Raw genomic sequence first — 12,676 nt, forward strand, 5'->3', positions numbered from 1 at the left:
GCGCCCCCGCGGGCTTGCCGCCCTCCGCCGGCTCCCTTCACTCCTCCGACCGGCGAGCAGGGCTCTCAGTGGGTCTGAGCTGGTCCAGGCAGCGGGTGGCTGGGCGTTTCTTTGTCTCCGTCCTCCAGGTCCTGCAGAGAAGAAGGGGAGTGTTGGAAAGGGTTCAAAAAGATGGTGGAAAGTGGAATTAAGACATAATACGTTTTTTTCTTAGGAGCTTTTGGAGGCCCCTTGGTACTCCTCAGAGAAGAGGGCGCGGCAGAGCCAGCCCTGCAGAAGCCTTGTGCCGGCGGGGTTTGGGGCAAGGCCCCACCGGCTGTTGGAGGAGCCCAGTGGGGAGGCCCACCTTGTGCGGGACCTGCATCTTCGCAGCCTGGCGCTCACACCCAGCCGGCCGCGCTGCCGTGGTCCCACCAGGCTGACTAGGCTTTTTCTCATACGTGACAGGTGGTCGTGGAGGCCCCGGAGGCCCTGGCCAGAGTTGTGCTCAGGCCTGCCCAGGAGCCCTGCGTGTTCGGCTAGTGCCCCACGGAGGTCCTCAGGCTCTGGGTTTCCGGGTAGACACAAGCTGGTGCTGGTGGAGGCAACTTCTGGGCTCTCTTTGTCTCCAGGCTGGGTTCTCTCCTGGGAAAACCGCCTCCTGGGAGAGCCTGGCTCTGGGCACAGAGCCGCTTGTGCTGGCAGGCCCGAGGCGGGTGGCTGGCGCTCCAGCTCATGAGGCTGGCTGTGCTGCTGCCCTGTCTCCCTGACCTGGGGCTGCCCCGGGCCTTCAGCAGCCGGCAGCACCTCGGAGGCTTTGTGCCGCGAGGACCCTCCGTGGTGCTTGGAGTGGGACTGGGGCGCTGAGCTGTGTGCAGGGCCCGAGAGCGAAGTGTCAGGACCCGTGACCCGGCGTGGCTGAGCACAGCGACACCTAATGCTGCTTTTTCTCCACCCTCGAGTGAGGTCCTTTGGCACCGAAGACCGACCCACAGACAGGCCAGCTCCCCCCAGGGAGGAGATTTACGAGTACATCATCTTCCGGGGAAGCGACATCAAAGACATCACCGTGTGCGAGCCGCCGAAAGCTCAGCATACGCTGCCTCAGGACCCCGCCATCGTGCAGGTCAGTGCCACCTGCCTCTGCGGGGGCTGGACGCCCAGGTGCTGCTCCCCAGGGGTCCGCTGCCATTTCTGGCGCAGCGCTCAATTTGAGGGCTCACCGTTTAGTGAAAGTGGCTCGGGTTTTGTTGAGGCAGGTGGTGTTCCTGTCGGGGAAGGTGCTGGCCCGCGCGGGCACCGGAGCTAGTGCGCTGCGTGGGGCCCGCCCGTTTGAGCTTGCTCAGCGGTGTGTCAGGACAGGCGGCTGGTTCTTCTGATGGTGCCTGGACTGGGCACTCGGGGCCGTGTGTTTGCCTGTGGTGTGGAGTTACGGACGTCTGAGCCCCAAGCGGTGTGATGGGGATGCAGGCAGGGGTGCAGGGCTTGCTCCCTGGGCTCCGTCTGGTGCTGTCTCCCAGGTCAGGGCACCTCTGGAGGGTTAAGTACCTGCTGGCTCCTCCAGGGTGTAGGTGGCACTCGCCTCTGGGGTTGCGCATCCACTCTGGAAGGTGGGAGCCTGCAGGGTAGGCCTTGGGTGCACGTGGAGAAGCCTGGGCCAGACTGGAGAGGTTGGGGGAACGGTTCTCAGGGTCTTCAGCGAAGTACCTAGGCCAGGCCCAGGGCCAGAAAGGAAGGAGCCAGGCAAGGGTGGGGCAAGGTCAGTCCCCAGGGCATAGGCACCAGGGAGCAGTTGGACGTTTGGGAAGCCACCCCTCTGGCTGTGTGTGGGGCTGCAGGGCAGCAGCTCCCCCTGGAGAGGGCTCTGAGTTGGGAGGAGTTTGTGTTAGGATTCCTTGCACAGGTGGGGCTGGGAATGGGGTGTGTGGAAAGGGCACTTCAGCCCACTGAAGCTCACAGGCCCGGAATGCTGCCTGAGCGTCAGCCACGCAGGCTGTCGGGTCGGCCGTCTTCCCCCTGAGGAGCACGCCGAGTGGGTACACGCTCACTGTGTGTCTCCTGCTCAGTCTTCGCTGGGCTCCACCTCGGCCTCGCCCTTCCAGCCGCACGTGCCTTACAGCCCGTTCAGAGGGGTGCCGACCTACGGCCAGCTGGCAGCCAGCTCCCTGCTCAGCCAGCGCTACGCCGCCTCCCTAGGTCTCGGTGAGTAGGCATGCGCTCTGCGGGGACCGCAGGGGCGGAGCCCGGTCCCTGGGGGACCTATTGCTCGTGCTGTGCCGCTCAAGGGGGGTCTGTCTCACTGCACACTCAGCAGAAAGCAAGGCCACCAGTCTCATTTTGGGGACAGACGAATCAAAACTTGTCCAGATGGCAGCCGGGGCTTGGGTGGGAGTGCTGGCCTACCTACCCGGGAGCCGAGCCGTGAGCCGTGATTACAGACACGTCTGCACGCTCAGGAGGCCTGTAGGCAGAAGAGTGAAATCCGACACCCCTACTTGGTCTGTGAAAATCGCACTCAGTCCCAACCCGGCCCTCCGAGGCTGAGTAACCAGTTAGCCTCTGCTCTCTGCGTGGAGCGCCAGGCCCTTCCTGGACCTGCCGGGACGGACATAGCTTGGCCGACCCAAGTGCACAGGCTCAGCGTTGGCCACTCCTCCTCGCTTGGGGTCTGGGCCGAGGTGGGCAGGGCGGGGCGCGCCTGCAGATCCAGCCCAGGGTCCCTTGCTACCACAAGTCCCGAAGTCCCGCTGGCCTTTCCTGCCGCCCCAGTGACAGGTGCCCTTCTCAGCCCCGTGTCCCATCAAGAGCGTGTCGAGTAAGCGGCCGACAGGCTCAGCTCTCTGAGCTCGCCGACGCGGCCTTGCCACTCACCCACGTGCTTGTCTGCTCTCTGCTCTCTCCTCCAGAGAAGTTGGTGAGCCCTCCGGCCTCAGCCGCTGCCTCCAGCCCCAGCTCCTCTCCATCTCCACAGCCCGTCTCAGAGCTTGACACGTCCTCAGAGCCACAGCAGCTCACGGCCAAGGGTAAAGCAGTGCGAGCTGCGCCGTCTCGCGGGTGTCCGTAGCCGGCCACCCGCCACGCCCCTGGGGGCCTCCGGCTGCCGCTTGTGCTTTGGTGCACGGCCCGGGCCGACTGACTGACCACTATGGCTTTCAAGAGGGGATCAGAAATTATCCACTCCTGTCTACACTGCTGAGGTCTAGGGTCTGTGCTGAGCTGTACCGTGACTGCCACATGCAGGAAACTCTCTCTCTGGGGCTGTTGCCTTGGGCACCTCCCTGAGCGGCTCCCAGCCTGGCCGTTCTAGGTCTCTGTGGCGAGGGGTCACTGTCCAGGCCGTTCTAGGTCTCTGTGGCGAGGGGTCACTGTCCAGGCCGTTCTAGGTCTCTGTGGCGAGGGGTCACTGTCCAGGCCGTTCTAGGTCTCTGTGGCGAGGGGTCACTGTCCAGGCCGTTCTAGGTCTCTGTGGCGAGGGGTCACTGTCCAGGCCGTTCTAGGTCTCTGTGGCGAGGGGTCACTGTCCAGGCCGTTCTAGGTCTCTGTGGCGAGGGGTCACTGTCCAGGCCGTTCTAGGTCTCTGTGGCGAGGGGTCACTGTCCAGGCCGTTCTAGGTCTCTGTGGCGAGGGGTCACTGTCCAGGCCGTTCTAGGTCTCTGTGGCGAGGGGTCACTGTCCAGGCCGTTCTAGGTCTCTGTGGCGAGGGGTCACTGTCCAGGCCGTTCTAGGTCTCTGTGGCGAACAGGGTAGCCGTGTTTGTTGGTGCTGGCGTCGGCCCCTGTCCATATTTGCAGCGGCGCCTGTTGGGTTTCTGGGCCTGCCCCGACGTTCTCCAGGGCTCCTGTGTGGAGCTCCGAGACTCACTGATGGTTGTCGGGCACGTCTGCCTACCCGTAACTCCCGCTGCCTTGCTGCAAGCCCGAGTCCGCAGCGTGACCTGTGCATGGTCCGGGCTGCCTCCTAGGTGTGTGGGCGGCACACAGCTGCTGCCAGCCTGTCCCTTTGCATGTGCCGCGCTACTCCACGTTCCCCGAGGTGCAGGAGAGCAACTACGCACCGCTCTGCTGCTCTGGCTGCTCTGGGAGCTGTTGTTTGAACGCTCCTCGTGGGGCGGGCCTGTTTATTTGCTTTTACTGGGTGGGTTTTCCAAAAAGCAGATAAGCCATTTTTGTGCCCCATTCGGGCGCAGTAAGGGCAGGACGTGGTGGCGGCTTGTCACCTTCAGGCTGCATCAGGTGGGAGTCAGGAAGTAGCCCAGGTCAGTCCTGGCGCACAGGACATCTGCAGTTCGCTGCACGAGGCCATCCCAACCGGATCGGGTCATTGTCCTGCAGGATCCTCCGTTTCTGTCCCCTGTGCAGCACGGGGACAGACTTGCCATGTGAGGCCACTCTTTCTCTGTGTCAGCTCTCTGTCCGCCTCCATTGGGCCCAGCATGCCCTGTTGAAACAGGTCCCGCAGGTCCTGGGACTGGAAGGAAGAAGACGGAGCGAGGTGGACGGTCGTTTCCTTCCTCCCTCCTGGCTTGGGGCCCATCTCTGCTGGCTTTCTGAGTGTCTTCCCCGGACTGGCCCCGTGGGACTAGCCCTGTGTGTCTTCTCAAGAGGAGCACAGCTCGTCCTCTGTGACATCAGTGCTCACGAGTTGGTTCACAAAGTTACAGTGCTGTAGAATTTACCTTTGGGGTCTGAATACTGCATTTTCTGGAAGGACCCAGCGTGGCCTGAAGTGAAACAGCCTCAGGCTCGAACTCATCAGCCTCTCCGGACCACCGACACTGCCTCTGGACTGAGCTTGTGTGGGTGCAGGGGGGCTCTCCTGGACCACGGGAGGAGCTGCTAGTTGGCACGGCCTTCCCCTCCCAGGCCTCTAACTTGGGGCGCTGAGGGCGAGGGGCCCGAGGCACTTCCAGTGCCTTTGCTGCCCAGGCTAGCCTTGGGGAATAGCCCAGCCTTGGAGCTTTGCTTGGGCTGCCACGCAGGCGGGAGAAGGGCTGGGGAAGGCTGGCTGCTCTTCTCCGTCTTTAACTTCCCCTCCCTCCTCCTCAGGAGCTGGTTTGCCATCCGTGCCGGCCGGCAAGAGCCCCATGGTGGAGCAGGCTGTCCAGACGGGTTCTGCTGGGAATGTGAACGCCAAGAAGCTGTTACCCAGCAAGGGCAGCACAGGGGTGCAGCTCAGCAGTCGCCAGGCCCAGCCCAGTAGCACGGCGGCCAGCGGTAGTGGGAACCCCACCCTGGTTTGCCCCTGTCCTGGAGAGGGGACCCCTGCCCTGAGTTCGCCCTGTCCTGGATGGGGAGCCTCCCTCCCCGGGTTCACTCTTAGGGGGTATGTAGCTTCCGGGCTGTTGTCACGGGGTCCCCTCCCCTGCCGGCGCCCAGCACCCTGCAGGCAGTCCTGACCGTCGCCTCCCTCGGCCCCGCGTGGCAGCCCATGACGGTGTCCTGCTGTGGTCAGATGTGCCTTCCACCAAGGCTTTGCCTCCTCTTCCTCTTGTGCCGTAGATGTAGCCCAGCCGTCTGCCGTCCAGGCCTCTGGGCAGGTGAATGACGAGAACAGAAGGCCGCAGAGGCGGCGATCAGGTAACACGTAGCACCTGTCGCCACTCGTGTTCGTGTGCCTCACGCTGCCAGACTGTGCTCGGTGGCACCCGCTCGCTTCCGGTGCCATGGGTGCTGGCAGCTGTACCTCGACGTGCCCTGCCCACTGTCCCTGTTGTGTCCCGTGTGCTGCTTTGGAAGGCGTCCTAGACGACTTGAGGTTGGCAGCCCACTTCACTCCTGCCGCCTCTGTCCTCCAGGGAACAGGCGGACGAGAAACCGCTCCAGGGGACAGACTCGTCCGAGTAACACCAAGGAAAACACCATCAAGTTTGAAGGCGACTTTGATTTTGAAAGTGCAAATGCTCAGTTCAACCGAGAGGAGCTAGACAAGGAGTTCAAGAAGAAGCTGAATTTCAGAGGTCGGACCTGAGTCAGTGCCGTGGAGCACCCCCAGTGGGGTGGCCAGCGGAGCCAGTTGAGGGGTGCCCAGTTTGGAAACCTGTCAGAGGACTCGTTGAAACGCAGAGGAGCGGGGCAGGGTGGCGTGAGCAGAGCTATGGGGTCAGACCCATGGTCAGAGGCTGGGAGCAGAGACCCTCGAGCGGCTGCCGGGTGGGACATGGTGGTCCCCGCTTGTCCCGCGCCTGAGCGTGCCCGTCCTCTCCTAGACGACCGAGCTGAGACGGGGGCGGAGCAGGACCCAGCCGGGGTGGCCCAGCACGACGACGTGCCTGCTGAGGAGGACTTGCTGGGGCCCAACTGCTACTATGACAAGTCCAAGTCGTTCTTCGACAACATCTCGTCTGAGCTCAAGACCAGGTGAGGCCGGCGAGCCCGCTGGCTGCACCACGCCCACGCCACGCCCATCGGGACCTGAGCACGCTGCAGGGGCTCATGGGCCGAGCCTGGGGCTCCGTTCAGAGCCAGCATTGCGGGCTTCTCCAGTCTGCTGGATGGGTCCCTGAGCCTGCGGTACTCCTTCACCTCAGGAAGCCCTGGCCGTCCAAGTCCAGGGTCTGACCGGGACCTGGTCGGCGCTGCTCCCCTTGGACTGGACGCCTGCGTCCGCCGCGTTCCGCCTTGACCTTGGGACCTTGCTCCTCACGCAGCTGCTAGGGTGGTGACCCAGACATCCCTTCTTGGCCGTTAGAGGCCAGGGCCTGGGCACTGCGTTTTTATTTTCAGTACCCAACGGCGGGGCTCAGTCGTTAGCCCCATGGACGACCTAGACTGTAGCTGACGTCAGGGGTGGCCTTGGGTGGAAACTCAGACCCGTGGCTCGGCGAGGGGGGGGCCAGCCGCACACCGTGCCAGCACAGAGGCGGCCGCAGGGAGTGGTGGGAGGCCCCCTCGCCATCAGCAACTCACCAGGGAAGCTAGACTGGGAAGTAAGCAAGGGGGGAGGTGCTGGGCTGGCGCAGCAAGGGCCAGGGTGCGGAGCACAGCGGACGTGGGTGGCGGGTCTGCCAGCCAGTGCCTGTGGGCAGGTTTTCCCAGACGGTCAAGGGGCCGAGCCCGAGGCAGGTGTGCTCCCAGAGGGTGTGCAGTTGGTGTAACGAAGAGGCTCCCGCCAGATGGGGGTGCTGTCAGGGCCTGAAGCGGAGCGGCAGTGTGAGCCGACGTGGGCGAGCCTGGGCAGTGTGGGGCAGACGGTGGCTTGGGCAGCGTGGGCATGCAGAGGTGGGCTGGTGATGCTGAGGATCAGCATCCTTGCAAGGGGAGCCCCGGGCTGCTGGGTCATGAAGGTGAGTGGGTTCTGGGCGCCAGTGGAAGTGCTGGGCACACCGTTGGCCGCGGGGGGCGCTGCAGATGCCCCCGCCTCCAGTTAGGTGTTGCGGCTATGCTTGCTGCAAAGGAGAGCACGGTATTTGGGGGACCCTGCTCTGTCAGCGCCTTCCCTTGCAGGAAAAACCTGACACTGGAGGGTCTGTGTCCTGTGGTGATCCCAGGCCCCTTGGGCAGCTGGGCCTCCCCAGGCTCCTCTCTGTCCCAGAGAAGGGGGCTCACGTGGCCAGCCTGTGTGTGCCCTGCTGAGGTGTGGGCTCCAGCCCTGGCTAGGCGCCCTGTGCCCCCCCACACACACACACAGTCCTGGTAGCAGTCTGTTCATCTGCCCATCTATGCCTGAGCTGTTCTGGCCCAGAGACCCCTGCTCAGTCTCACTCTGCGTCTGTGTTTTAGTTCCAGGCGGACGACGTGGGCTGAAGAGAGGAAGCTGAACACGGAGACTTTTGGGGTGTCTGGGAGGTTTCTCCGCGGACGCAGCTCTCGGGGCGGATTCCGAGGGGGCAGGGGCAATGGGACCACCCGCCGCAACCCAACATCCCACAGAGCTGGGACTGGCAGGGTGTGAGATGCCACTGGAGGTGAGCAAAGGGACCTTCTAGGGGGTAGAAGGACACGGGCACAGCGTGTGCGGGCGGAGCTTGGAGCCAGGCAGCAGTCTGGCCTCTAGTAGGTCTCAGAGCCGCTGAGGGTTTGGATCTTGTCACCCAGGGGTCTCTGAATATGGTGAGACCCAGGCCCTGCCATCAAAGTGAGACTCCACGCCTCGATGGCGAGGACCATGGTGGGCACTTGGTGTGGGCTGGTGCCCACCATTTGTGGGCAGTGAGCTGCAGGCCTGGCCTACACTGAGTCAGTCTGCAGTACTCTTAGTTTTTGCACTGAGACGGGGAGGGAGCAGGAGGAAGCAGTCCCCGTGGGGCATAGCCGCACCACAGCCCCTCCTCCGTGTTCCCGTGGGATTTGGGGCATGTGTGCCCACGTGCCTGGTGTTCTCTCAAGCCACCAGGTCCAGGTCTCCAGCCGTGGTGGCCATGTGGGATCTGGCTGCCTTACCCACCAGGCCGTGGTCCCCTCCCCCCTAGTTTATTTCCTCCACAAGTGACAACAACAGCCCCTTTGGCAGCATGCTGGGCACAGCTAGGCCAGTCAGCCTGGTGGACTGGGCGTGTGCGTGCTGGTGCGTTCGGGAACGTCTCCGGGTGAGCCTCCCTGCCGTGTGGGTCGGCCTCGCTGGAGGCACACTCCCTGCCGCACTGCATCTGGCCCAGGCTTCGCGTCTGCTCAGGCCCGAGTGGCCTCATGCACTTTGGGGCCGGGCAGAGTGTCCCAGCCAGGGCGCCTAGTTTCTGCCCACTCCCAGACCTTGGGTGGTCCAGGGTGACTCCCGCCACCCGCAGTGTGTACAGTGTGGTCGGGACGGAGAGCGGAAGCCAGGCCTGGCTGGAGGAAGGAGGGCAACGGCGGTTCCTGCTGGCCACCCACCCTGACTTCTGCCCCGTTACAGGCCCCGCTGAAGTGGCACTGAGGCAAAGCCGCGCACGAGGGCACGAGGGCACGAGGACACTGCGCTCACGGAGGAGCCGGCCGCCGCTCGCCAGCCTGGGAACTTCCTGCCCTGCCACTTGTGCTTTGGGCTTGGCTGAGCTTGGCCGTGGTCTGAGTCAGACCCACTTGTGTTTGGGAGGTATTCACAGGTAACCTCTTTGAGGTGTCTCAACCTGTGTTTCCTGTTTAGTTGTGCATAGCCTAATTAGAAGGTTTTGGTATTTTGCAAAAAGGTTTCTATAGCAAAAGCTTGATTTTTCTTTGTGACTTTTTTTTTTAAATGACAGCTTTGAGTTTTGAAGTGGAACCAAACTTCATCTGGCAAACACGGCAGCCAGGTGCATCTCTGTAACCCACCTAGCCTCGGTGCTGCTGGCCTGGCACTCCCAGTGCCCCAGTGGGGTCTTAGGAGCCACGCCGAGCCAGCAGAGGTGGGCTTGGTGGTGGGCGGGCTGAGAGCAGGGGAGGGGCTAGCCCATGGATCATGTGTGTAAGCGAACCAGCCAGCCCTGACATGTCCAGGGTGACATCTTCCGGGTTGAAGCTGGCAGAGGCTAGACTACAAGAGCCTGGGAGCAGTGGCAGAGGGCCCTGAACATCTGTCACGGAGCTGTCACATGCAGCCAGCTTCTGGGGGAATCGAAGCCCAACCAAGTCAAGCCTCCTGCCAGCCCTGACCTGGGTCGGTCATCAGTGTTGGACGCTGGCCGAGCACACTGGTGTTCTGGCCCACCTGGAAATGAGCCAGTCTCTGCAAGGTCCGTTGATAAGAGCTTGTTCTTGATTGTAAATAGTTCTTGTTTCTGTGGAGAGAGGGGGTGGGTGGGGAGGGACATAAATTTGCTGCATGGAAACTGGGTCAGATCCCTCGTGTAAGCATGCATCCTCGTGGGCAGGGCTTTGTGTTGAAAACAGGAACCCTTTTCCAGTAGCTGTAAAAGCCTGGGCATATTTTGTAGGACCTGCCCACCAAGAGAACATGGCTGGGGCGTCATAAACTGTAACTATAAATAAACATGCAGATCTTTGCAGCCTTCTGCCCTTGGAGTCCTGTCAGCCCTGCTGTCTACCTTGCCCTGCTGAGGCAGGTGCTATCTGGGGCTGGGGCAGACACGAGCTGGGGGCCTTGGGCGATCTGAGAGCTGGTCCTTGAGGAGCGAGATTCACCCAGCCACGGAGGCAGGGGGTGCAGGCCTGGTCTCACCGTAGGCCGCTCTCGGGTCCAGAAACTGGGTACAGACTATTTCTTCAAAGTCTGTTCACAGGCCTGCCAGTGGTATGGTAGTGAAGGTGGCTAGTCTCACATGGCCAACAGCGCTGTTCAAGTCCTGGACCCCGCAGCTCGAACCACACGAGGTGTGCGTGTGTGCAGGCCAGAGTCCTGAGTGACAAGGCCGAAGCACCCCCTGGGGTTCCTCTAAGCGCCGGCTCTCTGGCAGACGTGAACACCAGCACTCAGTTTGGAGACCTGTCCCGTAGTGGCCCCCTCGCCGCCTCGTAAAGCCTTGTGCTCCCCAGGGCGCCCATTGTCCGGACGCTTGTACTCAACGTCCAGACTCCAGGAAGGCCCCATCTCCAGGTGGCCTCAGACCCCTCACGGACACCTGGAGGCCCAGCACAGCTCGTGGCCAGGGCCCCTCCAGCAGCTGCTGTGGCCGAGTCATGCCTTTCCGACATCCCTGGCCAGTGGAGAGACCATCCTTGGCTCGCACGCGGGGACGGTACCACAGCCCTGGGCCTGAGCTGGCGAGGCGAGCTCGCCTTGCTCTGCAGAACCAAGGTGCGTGCCAGCCCTCCACCTGCAACTGAGCTGTGAGGTTCCAGCTGCTGTCAATTGCACATTTTACATTGTGCCATAAAAACAGCCCGAGAGGAGCTGCAGGGAGAGCGGGCAGTGGTGCCCCAGGACCCAGACCCCGGGAAGCCGCACCACCGCAGCAGTAGGAGCCAGGGGGTACCCTTCAGCTAGAAAGTGACGGGTAGAGGACACGAGCCAAGTGTCAGGATGTGGTCTATTAAAGAAATACAGGGGCTGGGTGGTGCAGCGGTGATGCAGCTAGACCCCACGGAGGGTCCTCTGTCCTGACTCCTTCCCATACAGCCAGGACTGGGGCCTGGGCTGGCGGGGCCAGGGCTGACGGTGCCTGTGTCTCTCGGAAGAACAAAAGTACAGAACTTGTGTAGCTGAGACCCCGCAAACTTGAGTCCCATGGCCTACGGTAAGGAAGTGGGCGGTGTGGCTTGGATCCCAGCCCAGTGACTTGAGGGGCAGCAGGAGTATGTGCAGGCTGTGGGAGACGTGGAGAGGCTAGCGTGGCCACGCCCCCGGCACTTCCCCACTCTAGCATGTGCTGTCTTGGCAACAAGGCAGTTTGTTTGCCACTGCAGTCATTAAGAGACTGGGGTTTAGGAAGCAAAGGGCCACTCCATGGCACAGGGATATCACACTGCTCAAAAAGCAGCCGGATTCCACCTGGGACCAGAGTTTAAATCCCTGGTCAGTCTGCAACGTGCCAGGGTTGGAGAAGGGAACTGCAGTGTGCTCAGATGTGGTGTGGATGGTGCCCAAGTGTGGGCCTGAGCTCTACCGCAAAGGGAGCGATCCTTGAAGGTTTCCCGAGGGTTAGACTCTGTTGCAGCAGTACCTAAGTCCTCAAAGCACCCTCACAGACCCAGAAGGAACCCTGACCACCACAGACCTAAGGGCTTCAAGCCCGGCAAACCGGAAAGGAGAGCTCCCACTGGGGACGTCAGTCGAGTACTGAGGTACAGGAGGGCCCAGCTCTGAAGAATTACTGCACTTACAAGCAAGATCCACGTTCCCTTTAAAAAGGTTAAAAAATACAGGAGTTTATTGTGGGACACTTGACAATACGGACAGTGGAATGGAGACGCCGCACACCCCTTGGAGGTCATGACTCGCGGTTTCGACACTGCTGCGAGTGAGAGGGCCTGGCCATCACGACGCTTTCTTTTGCTTCTTCTTTTCGTTTTCTTCTTTTTCTTTTTCGATTTCAGCAACATATTTCTCAATTTCTTCCGGATTTAAAATCTACCCGAAAAACCAAGCACATTCGGTCGCCCTGGGTGCCCAGCACGTTCTGACCAGCCGAGCAGCCGGCCGCAGCAGCAGCGGGCTGTGCTGCCGGAGCACATGAGCATGGTCTGGCCACCCAGGCACGCCTCGGGAAGTCCTTTCCATGGTGCTGAGCCACCAGAGGCCACCTGAGCTGGCGGAGCCCGCCCCACCCCTGAGCAAGCTGCGGTGCTGAGAAAGCTGGCGTGGCGACTTACCTTGAGAGGCTGGTCTCGTCTCATCACGGCCAGCTCGATGTTTTTGCCTCCTGACTGCACCACCTTGGAGGAGAGGCGCGTCAGACACCGACCGCCCGAGAGCAGCTAGGTGAGCACCGTCCCTAGAGCATGCCCAAGTCTTGTCCTTGCAGCAGCTGCATTGTGTGCTCCTTGGGTGCCCGCACAGCACTGTGCTCACAGCCTTCCCCTCGGCATGCGTCACCGCAAGGCCCCCATTCCAGCCTAGCCTCCCAGGCCCAACCTCGGCACAAAGCCTGGACCTCAAGGTTAGCCACCGGCCACTGTCCACCATTCTCTGGATCTCGGAGCGGGCGGCCAGGTACGCCTCCTGCCTGTTCTTCCTGCTGTGCCCATGGGCACACCGCCACTGCCCCGGCGGCGTGAAGGAGCAGCTGTGCACTCAGAGTGCTTCTGCTGCTTCCCTGCCGTCTCCTGCCCACCCTGCAGTTGCCCCTGCCCCAATATCAGCCCTACAGTGGGTGCACACCACCTGCCCCATTCCGGCTTCCTTC

The 12,676-nt window shown here is 62.1% G+C and overlaps 2 protein-coding genes across 3 annotated transcripts in view; one reads left to right on the forward strand and one right to left on the reverse strand.

The window, feature by feature from the left end:
* Positions 1-9,894, forward strand: part of LSM14B (LSM family member 14B) — a 13,774-nt gene extending 3,880 nt beyond the window's left edge. Inside the window, exons 3-11 of the mRNA XM_006157726.2 lie at positions 942-1,105; positions 2,046-2,181; positions 2,886-3,002; positions 5,025-5,192; positions 5,478-5,555; positions 5,774-5,935; positions 6,185-6,335; positions 7,698-7,882; positions 8,809-9,894. Coding sequence (XP_006157788.1) covers positions 942-1,105; positions 2,046-2,181; positions 2,886-3,002; positions 5,025-5,192; positions 5,478-5,555; positions 5,774-5,935; positions 6,185-6,335; positions 7,698-7,869 — 1,148 coding nt within the window. The 3' untranslated portion in view covers positions 7,870-7,882; positions 8,809-9,894. The remainder of the gene's footprint in view (positions 1-941; positions 1,106-2,045; positions 2,182-2,885; positions 3,003-5,024; positions 5,193-5,477; positions 5,556-5,773; positions 5,936-6,184; positions 6,336-7,697; positions 7,883-8,808) is intronic.
* A 1,770-nt stretch (positions 9,895-11,664) lies between these two features.
* The window catches only part of PSMA7 (proteasome 20S subunit alpha 7), a 5,626-nt gene continuing 4,614 nt past the window's right edge, over positions 11,665-12,676 (reverse strand). For both annotated transcript variants that reach the window (XM_006157727.3, XM_014591309.2), the window contains 2 exons: positions 12,144-12,206; positions 11,665-11,901 (listed from right to left, as the gene is read on the reverse strand). In XM_006157727.3, the coding sequence (XP_006157789.2) occupies positions 11,809-11,901; positions 12,144-12,206 (156 nt within the window). In that variant the 3' untranslated portion in view covers positions 11,665-11,808. The remainder of the gene's footprint in view (positions 11,902-12,143; positions 12,207-12,676) is intronic.

The sequence above is a fragment of the Tupaia chinensis genome, unplaced genomic scaffold, assembly GCF_000334495.1.
Source record: "Tupaia chinensis unplaced genomic scaffold, TupChi_1.0 Scaffold000558_1, whole genome shotgun sequence".
Lineage (NCBI taxonomy): Eukaryota > Metazoa > Chordata > Mammalia > Scandentia > Tupaiidae > Tupaia > Tupaia belangeri.